This window comes from Nannobrachium achirus (genome assembly GCF_963921795.1).
Source record: "Nannobrachium achirus genome assembly, chromosome: 10".
NCBI lineage: Eukaryota > Metazoa > Chordata > Actinopteri > Myctophiformes > Myctophidae > Nannobrachium > Nannobrachium achirus.
In genome coordinates this window covers 37,929,341-37,951,208 of record NC_137819.1, presented here as the reverse complement: position 1 = coordinate 37,951,208, position 21,868 = coordinate 37,929,341, and the positions used below count along the sequence as shown (strand labels likewise).

Below are 21,868 nucleotides of genomic sequence, written 5' to 3'. Positions count from 1 at the left end.
ACCGAGAAATATTTGAATAACTGAGCGGGGCCAGACCATAATCTGCCAAGGGCAATTTTTCTTTGCAAAGCCAGATTCGTGTTTAATTATTTATAGTTTTACCTTTTGAGGTAAAACTACACAAGGCCATCGCAACACATTGTGAGCTTGTAGATTGCCTTTTCAAATGGACAATATAGGGTTGAAGTGGTTAAAGTAGGATATGTTTTGTAAATAATAATCAATCTACAAAGTAACATCTACATTTTTATCCCACGATTTTTGTAACCCAACTTTCGACCAGTGCCAATTGCCTAAGCTGCCTGGGCGCTGTGCTCCCTCTGCCAACCTGGGGAGGGCCCCGAAGTGAGCTCATGCTTCCTTCAGTGCATGAGGAGTGAGCAAGCCGCTTCTTATCACCTGACAGGGAGGAGCTTCCCCAGTTGGACGTAGTGCGTGGAAGGAACACGTTATTCCAACCAGTTCCTTTCCCCTCCATCAGGCGCCCCGGTTGGCCAGGGGGAGCCATTAGGCTATAGAGGCCAGGATTAGGCCTACTGCATGTTTTAGTGAGGGTACCTACTCTAGGGGACACAGGGAGAACATGCAAACTCCACACAGAAAGGCCCTTTCGGCTTTCGCCAACCCCACCTAGGGTGTGGGCACTGATGACGCGGAGGAGAGAACACGCCCCCAGCGTCCCCATCAAGAGGGAATTGAACCCAGGACCCAGGAACAATCTACAAAGTAGAGTTGTAATTAAAGTTTTCAAATAAATGTAGTGGAGTAAAAGTACAATATTTGGATCTGAGATGTAGGCCTAGTGGAGTAAAAGTAACCCTAACCCGTCCCTAACCCTACTTTACTGGAAATTGGAAATATTCCAGTAAAGTACAAATACCTAAGTAGGCTATAGTAACAAATGTAGACTACTTAGTTACTTTACGCCACTGATGGATGTAGTGTGGGGCTGCATGGATGTTGGTGATGGGGCTCCAGCGGGGAAGAGATGACAAAACCAAAACCCGGCACTCCCAGTCCTCTTCCGGCCCGTGGCAGTGTGACAGAGAAACCCCTTTGGAAAATATTCCACCCTCACAGCAAATCAGGACCCGAGCTCCCACCACTGCAGCCAATCAGCAGCGCAGCTTTCTCCAGATGGATCGCAGACCTATATAATGCTTTGTCCCGCCTCGTTCATTTGGCAGGCAGTCAATGAGCCAGTCAGCAGCTGTAGGAAATCTAGTGTAAATTGTTCAGTCAGTAGGGCAGTAATTTATCCGCTTCATTCATCTCTCAAAGTTACTTTTCTGCAACAATCATTATCCACAATGAGGGAAATCGTCCACATCCAAGCCGGTCAGTGCGGCAACCAGATTGGTGCTAAGGTAAGATGATTGATTGATTGATTGATTGATTGATTGATTGAAGACTTTATTAGAAGTTTGCATAGGAAAAGGTACAGTTTCATGACGGACGGTACAGTTCACTGGTACAAGGTCTACTAAAAGGAGATCCTAGAAAAGACTAAGCTTATTTCCACAGGAAACCATTTAAGTATCTCATATAACATTGAATGACAGACGAATAGAACACAGTACTATGCAGTAGATATAAGAAAATAAAATGAAAGAACAAAAAAAAGAAAACAGTAAGTCTAAACAAACAGTAAGTAGCCTATATACAAAGAAGGGGCAGGGGAGGGTAGGGCTAGGCTAGGTTTTTTTATTTTTACCAGTTGCAGTCCAAATTTGTAAACATTTAGAGGTTATTACAAACAAACATATATAGCCTATGTGGTTGTATAGGCTTCAATCATCTTCAGTGCACAGTGCATTGATTTAGCCTAGTTATTGACATTAAATATTTGTCTTAAAAGTTCCTTATGGGCTGTCAGAGGCAAAATAGCCAAACTTCCCTCTGAGCTCGAATTGAGGGGGGAAAAACACAATTATGTTTTTTCTTTTCTTTCCCCCCCCCCCCCCCCCCTTTTTTTTTACAATATAGGCCTATTATCTATCTATAAATGCGACAAATCTCTGTCTGTTTGTTTGTTTGTTTGTTTGTTTGTAATCCGCGTATCTCGAGAACCGTTCGTCCCACCGGCTTCAGATTCGGCACGCGCGTTCCCCGCCGCCGCGCGGAGTGCAGTGCCGGGCCTCGACCCGACCCGACTCGCGGTTTTCCGAAACCGGCGCGAAACGTTCGGAATCTCCTTATGCGGAGCTGATTGTTGACATCAGGCTGTTCCGGAGGAAATCGGCGCAAGCGCTGAGTCATTGTGACATCACTTCATAAAAGGCTCTGACATCACGTACGCCACATGAGTCAACACAAAATCTCTGTGAATGTGTATGTATGTATGTAATCCGCGTATCTCGAGAACCCTTCTTCCCACCGGCACGCGCGTTCTCCAGATATGGGCATAAAGTCTGACATCAGAGTTTTCCGCAACCGGTACTGTGTGTGCAGAGATCTTCATATATGGGCATAAGTGGACAAAGACAAACAGATGGTCAAAACGGGTCCTATGACAACAGGTATATTGGGGTTTGCATTAAAGGCTGGGGCATTCATGGGGTTTGCATTAAAGGGTGGGGCATTCATTCCCTATTTCAAATTCGGCACGTGCGTTCCCCACCGCAGCAGGTAGTGCAGTGCTCGGCCTCGACCCGACCCGATACACGATTTTCTGGAACCAGCACGAAAGGTTCGGATTCTGATGTCTGACATCAGGATTTTCTGGAACTGGCACTGTGTCTGCATAGATCTCCATATATGGGCATAAAATGGATGCAGACAGACAAATACAGATATCTCCATATATGGGCATAAATGGACACAGGCAAACAGATGGTCAAAGATCTCCATATATGGGCATAAAGTGGACGCAGACAGACAGATACAGATATCTCCATATATGGGCATAAATGGACACAGGCAAACAGATGGTCAAAACGGGTCCTATGACAACAGGTATAATGGGGTTTGCATTAAGTTTGTCTCCTCCTCCATCTGTTTGTCTGTGTCCCTTTATTCCCATTATGGAGATCTCTGTATCTGTCTGTGCCTCCGACTGTGTTGCAGACACAGTGCCGGTTCCCCCTTTAATGCAAACCCCATTATACATGTTGTCATAGGACCCGTTTTGACCATCTGTTTGAAAAAGCGACAGAAATCTCATATATGGGCATAAAATGGACGCAGATAAACATATATCTCCATATATGGCATATATGGGCATACAATGGATGCAGAATCACAAAGATCTCCATATACAGGCATAAAAGGGACACAGACAGACAGATACAGAGATCTCCATATATGGGCATAAAATGGACGCAGATAGACAGATATCTCCATATATGGGCATATATGGGCATAAAATGGACCCAGAACTATAACTGCAGTGATCTCCATATATGGACATAAAATGGACACCGACAGACAGACAGATACAGATATCTCCATATATGGGCATAAATGGACACAGGCAGACAAATGGTCAAAACGGGTCCTATGAAAACAGGTATAATGGGGTTTGCATTAAAGGGCGGGGCATTCATTCCCTATTTACATTGTTCCGAGTTGGCCAGGTCGCCGACTAGACGCTGGGCCGCCCGAAGGGCGGCCCAGCTTCTAGTGTAAATTAATGGACCATTGTTTTTAAATAACGGTTTTACAAAGTGATGAGCTATAGGGCTTGCCAAGCACTACAGTAAGTATGGCAGCCTGCATGAGGGATGAAATAAATCTTAAAAGAAAATATTTTCATGTTTTATGAGAACATTAACTTTGCTGTGATGTTATCTGTTTCCACCTCTGAGGGAAAGAAGGAAAAGCCTCTGAGCAGCATCTTTTAAAATGAAATGATTTCATCCTGAATTGAGCTGAGCAACAGGAAAATAGACTGTTGTCTAGACTAGAGGGACCAATACTGGGGTTAGGTATAGCCATATTCCTTGTTTTTTAACTTTAAGTAGGCTACACATATAGCTGTTGGATTTGCATCTACACATAACATCTAACTTTATGACTAGAGTATTGTTTAGACTTTAGAGGACTGACCGCGAATAAGAATACAGTAGCCTGAACTCATTGAACCTTCTTTTGTGAACATAGTGAGACAATGCTTGGCCGGGCTGTGCGTCTCTGAGAATAATGTCTTTGTTTGTTACTACTGAGAAAGTGTGAAAGAAAGAAAAGTCAGGGGAAAACAGAAATGTGCTGAGACAGAGGAGAGGAACGCAGAAACTGTGACTAAAGGGGCGTCTGGGTGGGAGGAGAGGGGAGAGCGATAACAAGAGACTCTAGTGTCTGGCATGAAAACACAGATGAGCTCATTTAAATGGCCAATAACATATGGGGTGAGTCAGACTGAACTCAGTAGTGATCCTAACAAGTGTATTAATGACATTAAGCAAGTGTGATGTCACCCCCTCTGACATTTTATTCTGCAATGGATTAACTTGAATTCAGCCGTTAATTCCTTCACTTCCCAGCAATACACAATCTGTTCCATGATCATTATACGCATAGACACCTCATTGTACTCTTGAGTAGCCAATAGCTGATTGTTGATAGATTTTTTTAATTTCCAGAAAGTTATAATACTTTTATTGTCAGTGTTTTATTGGCTGTGTCCTGATGCCTGTGTAGAAGCCTACACAGGCTTCACTTCACTTGCTGAAAACTTCACTCACTTCACTATTATACAAAGTATAATGTTTGGGGGCTTTTAAGAATAATGTAAACTCACTGTAACTCGTATTCAAGTTAAACATTATTTATGTGATGCATTTTGTAACACAAGGGGCAGGGACATTTCATACTCAACATGTCATGAATATGTCCCACTGGAAAACACAAATATACAAATGCAAATATAAAACAATTTGGTAAATAAAAAATGTTCAGTATAGTCTTGTTTATTAGCTTCAAACTCTGTAACATTGTGTATTTATCAAACATATAATTTTGCGAATGTCTGAGTGAGTGTCTGTCTGTCTGTCTGAAACAGCGTTTCTCCTCGGTGGCTGGAGCAATTGATCTGAAATCGCATCACCATTAGCATATGAACACACCTGACATAACTGTGAAGCCCGTTTGTCACTTTCACAAATCATATGCTGTATATTAGCATTTTTATGGTGTATCTATATCTATTCTGCATCTAGCATGAGGCATATCTATTCTGCATCTAGCATGAGGCAACATGTTTAACCAGCTGTGTGTGTGTGTGTGTGTGTGTGTGTGTGTGTGTGTGTGTGTGTGTGTGTGTGTGTGTGTGTGTGTGTGTGTGTGTGTGTGTGTGTGTGTGCAGGCGGGCGGGCGGGCGGGGGAAGGGGTGTCTGGCCCTGTTACAGATGTTGTCCAAAAATCATGCAGATCGGTACACAGTATCTCTATAGCCATTAAACGAAACGGGTATTTCTTACATTGATGCTCCTACATATTATCATGCAAGCACCAGTTAAAGTTACTTTCCATCCCTCATATACTGTGTGCACAGTGCACATCCCATAACCCACACACTGCACATCATTTCGGAGCTCATATCTTTGAACGGGTAAGGGCTAGTTTTATTAAATTATGAGCAGACACTCCCACTCGTTGACCTCAAGAACACTGAACAGCCGGTGGTGAGGTCAGGCTGGAAGTAGTCTCTCAGGAACAGCCGAACTGAGCTCGAGTTAAAACTGAACTCCAGTTACTGTAATGAAAACGATCAACCTTTTCCTTGACGATGGTGAGCCAGATTGGGCTGGGAGGGATTTAAAGAATAGTTCTCTCTCACCCGTCCAGCTCTCTCCCGATCTTGGTCTCTCTCGCTCTTTCCCTTTGTTCTTGACTCATTCTCAAATACAGTATGTCTCTCTTTCTTTCTTTCTTTCTTTCTTTCTTTCTTTCTTTCTTTCTTTTTCTCAGGGCTACACACAACTCTCTCTGGCTCTGCCCTTCACACAGATTTTCTTTCTCTATTGTGTGCAGAAGGTCTACACACACTCAATCACGTAAATACACTTTAGTACTCTAGGAGGACCAGTTGATTGAGTTAGTCTGACAGTTAGAGCTCTCGCTTTTAACAAGACTGGCATTAACTCTTCCCACGCTTTGAACGTTCACGTTCGCCCGATTGCGCAAGACCTTACCGCCAATACGGCGCTCGTTCGGTTCGTTCGTCTGATGACTGTAAGCTGATGAGGGGTCGCGCGGCCGTCTACTGTAAACACATTTTCCGCGGTGATGGTGTAAAAAAATCCATTATGCGTTAGATCAACGGAGAACAATTCACTTCCTTGTTGATTTCCTCTGGCTGTAAGGCTCTGGGGCCAGTGACTGGTCTTCTTCTTCTTCAACACATAACAGGCAAATTCACATTCATTCTCGCATGACGCCGCCCTCTGCTGCCTGGCAGACCAAAGTGCACTATTGCACAACCAAAAAAAATAAAAATAAATAAATAAATGTCTGTCTGTCTATCTACTATAACGTCGCAAAGGTAAGCCGCTTTTTGATGGCGCCAGACCCAATAAATAAATAAATGATCTGGCAGTAGGAGAGTTAATGCATCTCCCAGTTGACACAGGGCCAACTGTCTCATCTGAAAAGCTAACGTTCTAACCTGAATTCAATAATGGAAACACGGCTGTAGTAAGGACGTCTTGTGACTGAAATGACACTGATTTGATTCCTTGGCTTGGAAAAATTTCAAAAGCCACAAGGGTTCAAGTCTGAGTCCCAAAGTTTTAGATTAGCAAAAAACATGTAGCCTACCGGTATATACAGTATATATTTTCCTCAACTTCCTCGATTAAATGTTCTTATTTAAACGCCCTTTCCTTTCCTCTAGAAAGTCAAGGAAATAAAAGAGGTGAGGTGTTTTCATGGGACTTTCATGTGATCTGCCGTTAGATAAGGACCTGTGTAATCTGCACAGATTCAGTCTGACTTGGTTTCGCTGCTCTATAAATTGACTTAAAAGTAGATTAAATAACCTCAACTCTTGTTGGGAAATTGCAGTAGCGAAAGAACTAAAATAATTGTTGAAATACAGCAGAGGTAGAACAATAGAAAGTATTAGAGCATCATAAGAGATTATAGGGGAATATAATACCAGAATTGTTACTCTTCTGATGTGTATTACCGGTATTGTGTAAAACAGTTAAAGCCATCACTGCACTATTGATGCAACAATCTTGTGCCTGTTGCATTTAGTGTACTGTACGTATATAGCAAAAACAAATTCACAGCACCTACAGTACTTGCTGTTGGGGAAGAGAGAGATGGAAAGATGGGCAGCCTGCCAGTCAATGTCCATAAAGGTGTATTAGAAGGAGTGTTGGTTCCCTTTTAGCCCTGACTTAATAAAAGTCATCAATATTGTGTGTTGCATTTCAGCTCAGTGGGTTGCCATGCAGTTCCAGAGGAGACTGATGCTGGGCCACAAAGCTACAGGCTACAATTTAGTTTCCAGTGACATGAAGCTACAAACTGACGCCCTTCACAAGTCGCTCGCTGTGTGACAGGCGTGGTGCGTAACAAAAACAAGTCAGCGCTCCAATGACGTATAGTGACCTGTCAAGCCATCATATGTTTTTGTTTCTCTCCCCCCACAATTCCTGCCCTGTTCCGTAAAAAGGACGAAAAAACTATTCTCGCTGCTAACCAGTTCCCTGTGCTATTAAACTTTACCCTTTTAATTTAAGCCGTGCGGCTTGAGCAACACTTCAACCGAGAACCAGCAGCGCTGATGCTGGCCACATCATTCATCATTCAACATCATTTTGTAGCTTTTCTCATCACTAGTGTGAACACAGTATATAAGAGTCCAAAGACAGTCACTTCTGGTTTAACCCTTATTTATACTTTATACCAAAATAGGGATGCCAGGTTGAACGTTTGGAGGGGCCTAATGATGGAGATGTACTTGTTTATTGAGTAGTACTACTTGTGAGTCATACATGCAGAATGTTTTAAATGGATAAACTGCTACATACCGTACATACGTATGAAGTACAGCGTTGTTTCAGTGGTTCTTTCATCAGCAGCTGTTCAGGCTGTTTCACTGTGATCTGGATCCAAGCTAACTTGGAACCTTGTCATTAGGCGCAACTCATTCATTTCCAGTTGTACAGGTGCCTGCATGTTTGGCATTTTCCCACACAATCTCTCTCTCTCTCTCTCTCTCTCTCTCTCTCTCTCTCTCTCTCTCTCTCTCTCTCTCTCTCTCTCTCTCTCTCTCTCTTCTCTCTCTCTCTCTCTCATGTGATCATGGACGGGAGGGTTAAGTTTCATTGGTCAAGTAGCCTATATTTGAACATACTGTACCTGAAATGTGTCCCCTTTATGAAACCCATTCTAACCATTAAGAGTCACTAATGAACATCAACCGGGGAATAGTTATGCTGCGTTCACACTGTTGGTGACTAAAGCTACAAAACAATCAAGCGTGTAGCATTTGAAGTGTCGCTCAAGGTAAATGAAAAGGATAGGGTTAAATAGCACTGGGAACTGGTTAAGAGCAAGAATGAGTTTTTCATCTATTTTAGGAACAGAGCAGGAATTGTGACCAAGAGAGAAGGGGAGTGGAATCAGTCAAATAAATACATAATGAATGAATGACACTTCACTGCGTCATTGGAGTGCTGAAAAAAGTTGAAGCCAGCTGAACTGATTTGTAATACTACGCAAGTCATGCAGCGACAAGTGTCAAGCATCAGATTTGTAGCGTCATGCTCGCTTTCATTGGAAACTACTTGTTGTAGACTATTGCTTTGTCGGTGCTAGGTTCAGTGTCTTGCTCAAGACAAATATACTTGGCCAGGAGGACCTGGACCTAGGATTTAACTGCAAACATTCGGATTCCCAGGCAACCGTTGTACTTTCTGAGCTACTGCAGCTCCCACAAGTCAGTCATACAGTAGAATGGTGATTATGTATTGTAAAAATACCCTCCTCCTTCACAGTCTTTTAAGAAATTAAATTTAAAGAACAGTGTTCAGGTAACAAACTTCAGAACTCTACATCTTGTGACTGCAGAAGGGTAATTGGATATCGTTTTGCTTGGCCTTGGGGGAGAGAGAGAGAGAGAGAGAGAGAGAGAGAGAGAGAGAGAGAGAGAGAGAGAGAGAGAGAGAGAGAGAGAGAGAGAAGAAAGAACTGAAGGCTGATTGTGAGCCAGCAGTGTTTCAGCTGTTCTCCCCATGAGTGAAGTGACCTTACACTTTGTCCCAGCTTTCCCTGAATGAACATTTCTAAACATAGACTTTAAAGAAGTTCAAAAGTCTTGCCTGACTACATTAGTCACATTATGCTGACGACGGGCAGAAACCAGCTACGGTATGTCCAAAATATTAACTTCTAAGGAAAAGAAGAAAAGAAAAGAAGAAAGAAAAAATGTGAGATGGCTGGTTTCTGGCTGACAGTGACGATATTCTATATAATATTGTTTCTTTATTGTGGTTTGTCTGTTGCGTCTCTATATTTGCGTCAGTCCTAATGCACTTTGAGCTAATCAAACAGCCCCACCAAGTGGGACTTCAGTTCCTAAATGAAGTCTTCATAAATGGAAGAATTATACTGCTGCCTGCTCAGTGGAGAAGAGGTTATGTAACAGTAAAGCATGCATCACACATCAGTCAGTCTGTGAGATATTGATCGGTTTGTGTTGTAACTTCGATACAACATATGTTTAGTCTTTAATGCATCCGAGTAAAGTACTCTCTGTTGATGTTGTATCGATCTCCTTCTGGCTCTCTCTTTCTCGATTTTCTTTTGTCGTTGATGCTGAATCGATCTCTCTCTTTCTCGATTTTCTTTTGTCTGTGTACACTACATGACCTTGGTGTGTGTGTGTGTGCATGTGTTCCTGTGTGTGTGTGTGTGTGTGTGTGTGTGTGTGTGTGTGCATGTGCGTGTGCGTGTGCGTGCGTGCGTGCATGCGTGCGTGCGTGTGTGCGTGCGTGCGTGTGTAGTTCTGGGAGGTGATCAGTGATGAGCACGGTATTGACCCGACGGGGACCTATCATGGAGACAGTGACCTACAGCTGGACAGGATCAGTGTGTACTACAACGAGGCCACAGGTAAATCCAACCCCATAATAATTCACCCTTTGTCAGCCTTCTGATTGGTCCCTGACTGACCAACCAGCAGGCTCTTTCTGCCTTGTCACGTCCTAGGGTGTATCAAGGTAAATAGGAGGTAGGGATATCACGTGACAACAGGGATGCGCCATAGCTCACCATGGGTGCCAGAACTCGCACCGGAAGTGTGATGAAATACATGACAGTGAATGGAGCCGGCTAGATCAGCTGAGATCACCTCATGAACAAACCTGGAAGAAACACTATTTATGAACGACTGAGACCTTTGTCATATAATCAGGAATATAAAAGAAAATATATCAAAGGTATTTTTACAATCACTTGCTTTTCGATGTGCACAGTACATAATGAAATAAAAATATTATAATAATCGTTTCTGTCTCCGAAGTATCGCGAGATTTGGTTCCCAGACAGGAAACGGTGGATAGTCTCGCGATACTGGCACCCATGGTGAGCTTCATGGCAGCCTTGGCAGGACATGGCACATCCCCGTTGTCACGTGATGTCCCTACCTCCTATTTACCTTGGGGTGTATTCAACATCCTCATACACTTTCATAAAAAACGTATTTGAGGAATGTGCTATACTCCCCATTGAGAGTACATGTAGTGGTTACTTACTGTACCACTTAATCTACAGTATATTGAGTAAGCCTTTCCGAGCCATGAGGCCCATAGGCCAGGAGCCTGCTATCTCCTGTTTCTGTAGTGTGAGGCAGCTTGAAGTACAAGTACACCCCCTGGACATGACACTAGTATGTCGCAGGGACTTACCCCCAATCCAACCCTTGGTGCTGAGTGCCAAGCAGGGAGGCACTGTGTTGAGTGAGTTACATTTTTCAGAGTCTTTGGTATGACCGATCGAACCCCGGCCACATCTACATTGAGCATTGCTCTAAATACATTCTCCAAATGGCATTGAATCAACCCATGCCTCTCTCTTACTTTATCAACCCTAATGAACCCAGGAGAAATGCTTTAAAAAAGATTAGGCTGATTTGTCCAGGCTTTTCTACTGCTTGCTTTTCTAGCATAGTTGTGTGAAGAGTGGATGGAGAGAGGAAGTGTCCTTTTAAGACAGTTCAAATCATGATACCAGTCACAATGAGGTCCATGCTGCATGCAGTTTTAGCCCTGCTAGATACCCCAAAATGTAACGGGGGCAGATTGCCATTAACACCTGCTGAGTGCACAAGCTGAGCGTGGGGGATGAACCATGAAGGATAATTCATATTTGGTTGCACACTGTGTCGACACCAGAAATAGCCAATCAACGACAAGCTCACAACAGGTTGCGCTGGGACATGCTGTGAACTTGTAGATCTGCTATTTTTGGTGTCCAGTTACAGTAAGTATAAATCGCCCCTAAACATTTTAGGAACCTCATGATGTAGCCTGTAGCACCACCCGTAAGGCCAAATTATACTTGCTGCATCCACGTTGCTGCGTCATATGATGTATATACATACCGGTACATTTTATCGCCAACTCATGTCCGCGGGGACAACCGCATGCATCCGCATGCAGATTTTGTGACAGCATGTTCTTTATGCACTCCAGTACATGACTGCTCATGTGCTAGAAAATAAAAATCTCTTAAAGCCCCACTTAAACCCCAGAAAACTAACAGAAAACTGCATACACTAGCATAGAACCCTAAGGGACTCCGCTCAACCATATGGGGTTTAAGTCGTTAAGGAGTAGGTAGAGAGCAGATCCGTTGCTATTATATTATGTGACAATCGGGGTCTTTAAATGTATGTGATGTTTGTTGGCAGTTTTGTTAAAGGTAAAGTAGACCTCTTTTCAAAGTCCTTCAGCTGTCACTTGAATTGAGTGCAATCTGTGCTCTTGCCCTTTAATGCGTGTCCATCACCTGTAGCATAACCAGTAAGACTCCCTAATCGGGAGATAAGCGACCGTTGGTCGCTTATCTCCACAAATAGGCCAAAAGTTTGTTTTCCCAATTATTACACTCTATGTGAACATTTACTTCAACAAATCCCAAGTACTGGTTTTTAGGGGTGCTGAGTGTGGCGCAGCAGCGTGTCATGCATTTTCTGCAGGGCCTTGTCAATGGCTTTGTGTTCTTGCTGCTTTTTGTTGTTGTTGATCCTCTGGAAGCGCGCCCACTCGTTTGCGTGCAAATCAGCTGGATAGAGGCACAAGCCTTGCAGGGAGGTAACTCTGGAACAGCCAACGTAAGTGATACCAAAGGAGTGCTCAGAGGTTCCGATGTCAAGGCGCACTTTGTCGCAAGTCCAACCTTGGCTCTTGTGAATGGTACTGTTTACCATAGCAACCATTTGTTTACCCTAGCAACCAACTGTTTACCATAGCAACCATGTTTTTTTACCTTAGCAACCAACTGTTTACCATAGCAACCATGTTTTTTACCCTAGCAACCAACTGTTTACCCTAGCAACCAGCTGTTTACCATAGCAACCATGTTTTTTACCCTAGCAACCAACTGTTTAACAAATGGAGTTATATGTTGTTCGTGTCCAAATATGGGGCTTGTGAGGTCAGACTTAAGGGATATTCCACTTTCAAAAAAACGTTTTGTCATTGTACGGTCTAATCAGGCTTGTATGAACACCCTGAACAGTTTTTAATTTTCTTCATTCAGTATTTAGATATTTGATGTAAATGTTATCTGGCCCTCCGGCAGGCCCAGGCCCTCTCCCCACACACACTCATTGTAACTCCAAACTCCATTTTAACCATGATAGATTCATTAAAAACACCCTTATGTCTCCATATATGGAGATATGATGACATCACACAGTCCTCAGCCGATGATGTGGCGTGATGTCATACAATACACAAACGAGCCCTACAGTATAAAGGGGCAATTCTTGCCAGGAAAGAAGCATTTCTTCGACTCAGACCTTATCGCCAGGGTTGGCTTATAGCAGCTGTCGGTAGGACCATATATGGATTCTGTTAGTGTGGATCTCCCAACAGGGCATCATCTGGGATACAATCCCTTTTATGCCCATATATGGAGATCCCTAACATAATCCCTTTCATGCCCATATATGGAGATCCCTAACAGAATCCCTTTTATGCCCATATATGGAGATCCCTAACAGCATCCCTTTTATGCCCATATATGGAGATCACTAACAGCTAACAGAATCCCTTTTATGCCCATATATGGAGATCCCTAACAGAATCCCTTTTATGCCCATATATGGAGATCCCTAACAGAATCCCTTTTATGCCCATATATGGAGATCCCTAACAGAATCCCTTTTATGCCCATATATGGAGATCCCTAACATAATCCCTTTTATGCCCAGTTGGTTGCTACGGTAAAAAAACATGGTTGCTATGGTAAACAGTTGGTTGCTAGGGTAAACAGTTGGTTGCTAGGGTAAAACCATGGTTGCTAAGGTGGTTGCTAACGTACACTAACAGACCAGCAACAACAGACTGTTGCCACAGCAACGTACACAAAGGTTTGTGTACACATGTGGTGTGATGTCATACTGAAGATATATGACATCACACCGTACACAAACAAAGGTGTGACGTGTGACGGACGGACGGCCGGTGGAGGTTTTCATAGTAAACTGCTCGCTGACGGTCGCAATAAAACTATACACCAGTAAGACTCCCTAATCGGGAGATAAGCGACCGTTGGTCGCTTATCTCCACAAATATCACAACCTCCACCTCTCACGTCATACGGGTAGCCATAGTTACACCTGGAATGTTGAATCTCCATATATGGAGATAACCTACGCATCACACAAAGTCTGACCTCACCAGCCCATACTTGGGCATGGACGACTTATATCTCCATATACGGAGATGGCCATATATGGAGATACGATGACATCACAGAGTCCACAGCTGATGATGTGGCGTGATGTCATACAATACACAAACAAGCCCTATATAAAGGGGCAATTATCACCAGGGAAGAGAGCATTGCCTGGAATGTTGAATCTCCATATATGGAGATAACCTACGCATCACACAAAGTCTGACCTCACCAGCCCATACTTGGGCATGGACGACTTATATCTCCATATACGGAGATGGCCATATATGGAGATACGATGACATCACAGAGTCCACAGCTGATGATGTGGCGTGATGTCATACAATAAACAAACAAGCCCTATATACTGATGCGATACGATGACATCACAGAGTCCACAGCTGATGATGTGGCGTGATGTCATACAATAAACAAACAAGCCCTATATACTGATGCGGAGATATGAGCAGGGCAAAGGTGTGACGTGTGACGTGTGACCGACCGACGGACGGACGGCCGGTGGAGGTTTTCATAGTAAGCTGCTCCCTGACGGTCGCAACCACAACTATGTTCCATCCAATGTCCACTGACCCATGAGGTATACAGATTTGGCAAGTATATCAGATAGACCAAGATATCAACTTTGCACACAAGATATCTCTTAATCTAACAGATTGCAGGATGAACCGTACCGATTTTGGTGACCTATTGGTCTTTTCACGGTGCCTGCCTCCTTCAGTGAACATAGTACAATATGTTTTATCCTTTCCCCATTCTGCAATTAGGCTGTGTATATCGGCGCTGTCGGGCAGAAAGCTTGTACCTCCATATTTCTTTTTTTGTACAAATGCAGAAATGTTTGATCGTTAAAACTGGGTAAACCTTTTTTTGTTATGTTCATGAAAATCACTTTGGTCTAGTCCACATTGTTTATTTAACAAAAATAAAACCTGAATGTAGTTCTTTAATGCCCCATTCATCGTGTGAGTGTCACAAAAAGGTAGCAAGATATATAGATATTATTGTCGACAATGTTTTAGGTAAAATATAATTCTGTGGGCTTTCTAAGTATTAAACAGATTAAAAGTATTAATGAGCTTCTGAGTAAATAATAACTTCACTGGATCCATTCCAATGGAACACAGTTTAGTTTTACCATTAAATCAATTTCCTGAAAAGTAACAGTTTTGGACAGATGAGGTTTCCACCCGACAGAGACGATATTCTTGTTACTTCCTACTATAGTGAACAAGTAAAGCGATACCTAATTCTTCTTTACAGTCATGAGACATATAGCCTACATACAGAGGAATTCTCTTAAATCCCATTTACAAGGTTGGTGTCCCTCTCCTTAAATAGCTCTGGGTGTGAAAGAGGGTATTTAGCTGTGAACAGGTACCCTTCTATGAAGGTATAATCACTGTGGGACCATGTCCTCTATCAGCTGTGTGCACATTTCATGCTCCACTTCTCATACTGTGTACTCCTCGTCCACTCCTTTGCTGTGTTGTGTGTGAGTGTGTGTGTGTGTGTGTGTGTGTGTGTGTGTGTGTGTGTGTGTGTGTGTGTGTGTGTGTGTGTGTGTGTGTGTGTGTGTGTGTGTGTGTGTGTGTGACACACACGCGCATGTGTCCACCAAAAGGCAAGGTACTTTGGAATATAATGATTAACCACACAAACCCCTATTATGGACATAATGCTAATAGGTGAACATCAGCGAATATATTTTTGGTCCATGTGGTCTGTACTTGGCTTTTCACGGTCCTTGACAACAAAGTATATAGAGTTTAAGGGGTTAATAACCTCAGATATTGTAATTTAAAAGTGCCCATCCTCAACAGTAATGTGTACTTCTTTTGTTTTTTTTCAGTATATTTTAATTAATTTATATAGCGTTTCTGTTTTCTCACCACTGTTCACCATCTGTTCAGCACTTAAATATCTTGAGAAGATAAAATAGAGACTTTAAGACAAGGAATTGAGAAAATAAATGTTTTAAGATAGAGAAAAATATATTCCTTTTTCAATATGAAAATATCGGCCCTGCTACCCAAATGAGACAAAATATGAACATATTTTAGCATCAGATTTGCCCACCAAAAGTAAGCACCATTAACCACTTTTCATAAAAGGTCAAGGCTGTGAGTTAACTTTATTACACAACAAAAGTATACCAATTCTACAATAGGATATATTATCCATTTCTGTATCAACAGTTTTTCTAATTTGTATAGGTAATTAATTTCTCCTGGTTTCCACTTCTGGTCTTTACTGTATTTTATGTTATACTCCATCTAGTGGCCACATGCAGGAACTGCATTTATAATCTTGCTGTATGGACATACCCACAGACTGGTTCGTAGAGTGTTTCAACAACTTGGGATGCCCAAAAAGGAGGCAAAAAGGCTGGCAAAGGAACTGTGCTGTCTCTGCCATAATTGATAATTGGTTGTCGCCACATATGTCGGAGACGCTGATACTTATACCCATTGAGTACTGAGTCATGTGCTTATTGTGTCATGAAGATATATGATTTTTGTTTTGTGATGATGATATATGCCATGATTTTGTGAACGTAATCTTAACTGTACGTGCGTGCGTGTGTGCAGGGGGGAAGTACGTGCCCCGAGCCATCCTGGTGGACCTGGAGCCAGGTACCATGGACTCAGTCCGCTCCGGACCCTTTGGACAGATCTTCAGACCTGACAATTTTGTCTTCGGTAAGGAGAGGTTAGGACACAATGACACTCAGACAGCAAGACAGGTTGATGGATGTACAGATACATGGACAAACACACAAGAGGCAGATGAATCCAGCGAATAAGATGAATGGAACTCATACGCATGTCCGTGTGGATCAGACCCCCTTAACCACTTTCAACCTGGAGGGGCGTCCGGTGGCCTACTGGTCAGGGCGCATACCACATGGGCACCGCCACATAGGCATGGTTGCCGCGGCGTCGCCGGTTTGATTCCCGATCCGGACGACCTTTGCCGCATGTCACTCCCCATCTCGCTCTCTCCCCATTTCCTGTCAGTCTACTGTATACTATCAATAAAGGCATAAAAGCCAAAAAAACAAACAAAAAAAAAGAAAAAAGTAAAGCCGTGGTTCATGTTCATCACACAAGACTATTGCCCAAAACTAGTGAAAATAGCTCATCTACAAACACAAAACGAGTGCTTTAGGCATTTCTCACTATTTTAGGTCATTTTTAAAACGATATTAAACGAACGGTTTTGGACATACAAAGTTTCCACCCCAACAACGACGATATGTTGTGCCAGGCCCAAACCCACCCCGGCCGGGACCATGGAAAAAACTAACCGCTCCTCTTCCTTCCCGCCAGGCCAAAGCGGGGCGGGTAACAACTGGGCCAAAGGGCACTACACGGAAGGGGCGGAGCTGGTGGACTCGGTGCTGGATGTGGTGAGGAAGGAGGCAGAGAGCTGCGAGTGCCTCCAGGGCTTCCAGCTCACACACTCCCTGGGCGGAGGCACCGGGTCGGGCATGGGAACCCTGCTCATCAGCAAGATCCGCGAGGAGTACCCCGACAGGATCATGAACACGTTCAGTGTGGTGCCTTCTCCTAAGGTAAGGAATATCATGCATGTACATATAGAAATATATATATACATCCAGTTCGATCCCGGGCGCCCCCAGAGTTGGTGTCAAAGTGTCCTTGAGAAAGACAATGAGTAGGTTGGTGCCTTGCATGGTTTGCTCTGCCATTAGTGTAGAATGTGTGAATGTAATGCACAATCATTGGGATAAAGGCACTATGAAATGCACCATGGCATTTACCATTCATATATATATACAGTAAGACGCCCTAAGGGCGAGAAGCGACCTTGCATGGGCGCTTTGGATGTATACCATTCTGATGAGCTGGTCGAGACATCACTGTGATGTCAGAACAGGTCAGCTACTGTATATCCATGTATGGAGTCTGTGAGGTCAAATGTGAGGTATTGACCAGCTCCATATATGGAGATCTAGGTGATGATAGTCAGCAGTCTTGATTTGCAAATGAATTCTGTCTTGGCCATATGGGCATTGCCAAATATGGGCTTAATATATGGGCATTTCCAGATATAGCCTTATTATTGATGACATCAGGGATCTCTATATATGGGCATGTATATCCAGGTAATGATGGGCGGACGGACGGACGGACGGACGGACGGACGGACGGACGGACGGACGGACTGACTGACTGACTGACTGACAGGAGGATGTGCCGGTTTTCATAGTAAACTGCGACCTATGGTCGCAATAATTACAGTAATAACCTAGACCAGCAGCATTATGTTTCTGTGTAGTCCATCTTGTTGTCCGTCTGTCCCATCACTGTGAATGCAAAATGTCAGGAATGCGATGAGGGAATTTCATGACATTTGGCACGAAAGTCCACTTCGAGTCAAGGATGAACCGATTATAAGTAGGTGGTCAGGGGTCAAAGGTCAAGATGAATGACCTAACAAAACATGTTCATTACACCAATTCAAAGTTTTCATTCACTATGAGTCTGGACAGACACAGTTGTAAAAGGCAAAGTGGTTGGCAGAGGCATACAACTGCAATGCAGTATGTCTACAGTAGTTTAAATTTAAATCAGATAGTTGTATAACATAATTGGAGCAAACATTGCGTTTAGCAACTTGGCATGCTCAGGTTTGCTGAGCAAGCCAGGAACGCTAGCAGTGAACCTGGGGAAGCCAGGTTGCAAAATTGCAACGTTTGCTCCAATTAGATTATACGACTATCTAAAATTTAAAAATAAAAATCCGATCGGAACACTCCCGGTGTGTGCTGGAAAACAGTGAGCTTGAATGCTGCATCTTTCCTGCTGCAGTACTGCTACGGTAGTTTAAACTTATTTGATATACAGGTAGCTGTATAACATAATTGAAGCAAACAATGCATTTAGTAACTTGGCATACTAAGGTTTGCTGACAAGCCAGGAACGCCAGCAGTGAACCTGAGCGAGTGCTGTTGGCAACCATCTTTGTATTTTGCTGGAGAGCATGTATGGATTTATTATGCACACAGTAAAATCCTTATTGTTCATCTAACTGAGACTGTAATATATCTTTCTGAAAGTTAAATTGCGTTAAAGAGTCACTCAGGATTTTGCAGTGTAGGTGTGTGCTATAGCTGGGGGTTTCTAAGTGAAAGGTGTATTTTCACAGAGCAGCACAGTGGTATGACTTAGTACAGATCAGGTATAATACGTCTCTGTCTGTCTGTCCAGGTGTCTGACACTGTGGTGGAGCCGTACAATGCCACACTCTCCGTCCACCAGCTGGTGGAGAACACCGACGAGACGTATTGCATCGACAACGAGGCGCTGTACGACATCTGCTTCCGCACGCTCAAGCTCACCACGCCCACGTACGGCGACCTCAACCACCTGGTTTCGGCCACCATGAGCGGTGTGACCACGTGCTTGCGCTTCCCCGGGCAGCTCAACGCCGACCTGCGTAAGCTGGCCGTCAACATGGTGCCCTTCCCCCGCCTGCACTTCTTCATGCCGGGCTTCGCCCCTCTCACCAGCAGGGGGAGCCAGCAGTACCGGGCGCTGACGGTGCCCGAGCTCACGCAGCAGGTGTTCGACGCCAAGAACATGATGGCCGCCTGTGACCCGCGCCACGGCCGCTACCTGACGGTGGCGGCGGTGTTCCGCGGCCGCATGTCCATGAAGGAGGTGGACGAGCAGATGCTCAACGTGCAGAACAAGAACAGCAGCTACTTTGTGGAGTGGATCCCCAACAACGTCAAGACAGCCGTGTGCGACATCCCGCCGCGCGGCCTCAAAATGGCAGTCACCTTCATCGGAAACAGCACAGCCATCCAGGAGCTGTTCAAGCGCATCTCGGAGCAGTTCACCGCCATGTTCCGTCGCAAGGCCTTCCTCCACTGGTATGTCGATGCCCTTTTTTGTTATTTTACTGTTTGATGTTTATATTTTCTCCAGAAAATCTTTAAAAGACAACTTTTTGGTGAAATTCACTGGCAACTCCACTCTTCCAGGTACACGGGCGAGGGCATGGACGAGATGGAGTTCACAGAGGCGGAGAGCAACATGAACGACCTGGTGTCGGAGTACCAGCAGTACCAGGATGCCACTGCAGAGGAAGAGGGAGAGTTTGAGGAGGAGGCAGAGGCAGAGGAGGATGCCTAAAAGAAGAACGCCACAAAAACAAACAAACAACTAAACTCTTGAGTAATGTGGGGGTGATTAACAGAAAACAACACAAAAAATTTAAAAAATGTATGAAGCTAAAATGTGAAACAAAGGAGTGTCGCAGGAAGGGGGAAGAAGAGATGGTAGGGTCATCTTAATTGGCTTTATAGCGGGGAAGAGAGATGACAGGAAGGAGTGAGTGCGGTGGTTGTAGAGGGCAGTAGAGAGATGATGACTGGGAGAAAGAAAATTACACGACCAAATAAATGTGCCACAGTCTGCAGTTTATTGTTTTATAATATAGATGTGTGTTCTCTTAGAGCTATGTTCTTATCTTTTAGCAAATGGGGTGGTGGGGATAAGAGGAGCTCTCCACCCTGCACATCTTTGGCCCGAGGCTATCTTTTTTAGGCCTTGCTACTGTAAGTATCAAAGCACTTAGGCCCTGCATTTTATCAAACCCAGCTTTTGACTTTAAAAGAAGGCCCAAGGGTGCAGTGCAGGTGTGACATTGAGGGTCAAGTGGGTGCAGCACATCACAGGCAGTAATTTAATTCCTTCCCTCTGCACACACTGGTCTAAAAGGATGAACCTGAAAGAAGAACAGTGGGGGACACTGGGATGGGATTAATCCCATAGCTAAATTTAACGAATATGATGAATACGTTGGAGAGAACCTGTCTGAGTAAAGCTAAGAGCAAAGTGGTTCATGGTTGATTGAACTAAGGGGGTGATTTGCATTCAAATTGGCTGTCTTCTTCTGCCTTGTCACTGCAGATTTACTGTAATAGTCATATGCGTCCAAGTCGTGCATGAAACTGTACATACCCTATAATTGAAAAATCCCACAAACGTCATCAGAGAAGGTGACTTTCATATATTGATGAACTATGTTATTGAGACACAAGGTTGAATCGTTACATCACAGCAACCACAAAGCTGAATTTCACAAAGCTGAATTTCACAAAGCTGAATTTCACCTGAATTTCACAAAGCTGAAAGGTTTTTTTTCCCCCGATGTAGGAAGAAAATCCTATATTCCATCTCATTGACTGACATGTACTGTAGCTACCAGGGCCTGAAGTATATCGTTGCTCTTGGGAGGAAACCTCTAATCTCCATGTTTGTTGTGTTTGTGTTTGTTCATAAATTAACACCCTATACTTTATCATACTACAGTGTCACACAAAAGTATCAAAAGTAGCAGATCTGCAAGCTCAAAACATGGCGCGAAGCGACACGTTTTGAGCTTGTAAATCTGCTACTTTTGCTATATTTGAATTTGAATCCTGAAAAGTAACGGTTTTGGACATATGAGGTTTCCACCCGACAGAGACGATATGAAGTTGTATCTCAGCACATGGCAGATTACACAGCTGGAAAACATGGCAAGAGGATTACATGTACCACATTCTGTCTGATTCCAACATGAGTTTTGAATTTCTATGACTTGCCTGTTTTCCGTTAAATGTTTACACTCTGAGCCACTACAGTCTGCCTCGAATTTAGATCATTACGTTTTTGATCCTTCTGTCTATAATGTCTAATTATGTATTTGTCTTTTCTTCTATTTGTATCTTTATATCTTTGTCTTGGGGTCTTGGTGAAAGTGAAAGGTTTTTGAGAAATAAAATGGCATTTGTAGAAAAATATCTCCATCATTTGTCATCATTAGCAGGAGATTATGGATTAGTATGTTTACTGACTCATTTATTCATAATGCAATACCAGAAGTAATTAAGCCATTATTCATGCCGGTAACAGGTCAGGTGGGCACCAAAACCAACTGGGCACTAGGGATATCTGGGCACCAAAACCATCTG

General features: G+C 43.5%; 1 protein-coding gene across 2 annotated transcripts; it reads left to right on the top strand.

Moving 5' to 3' along the window:
- Positions 1 to 1,310: 1,310 nt before the first annotated feature.
- On the top strand, positions 1,311 to 20,042 carry LOC308293334 (tubulin beta chain-like; the record flags this gene model as incomplete). 2 transcript variants are annotated; one of them, XM_080735800.1, is made up of 6 exons in its annotated part: positions 1,311 to 1,367; positions 9,957 to 10,065; positions 16,467 to 16,577; positions 17,208 to 17,452; positions 19,113 to 19,780; positions 19,892 to 20,042. In XM_080735800.1, the coding sequence occupies 6 exons, from the start codon at positions 1,311 to 1,313 to the stop codon at positions 20,040 to 20,042; spliced, it is 1,341 nt and encodes a 446-aa protein (XP_080591926.1). The 2 variants fall into 2 exon arrangements, with proteins under 2 accessions (XP_080591926.1, XP_080591927.1); XM_080735801.1 differs by lacking the exon at positions 9,957 to 10,065 and having other exon boundaries at positions 16,475 to 16,577.
- Positions 20,043 to 21,868: the final 1,826 nt, after the last annotated feature.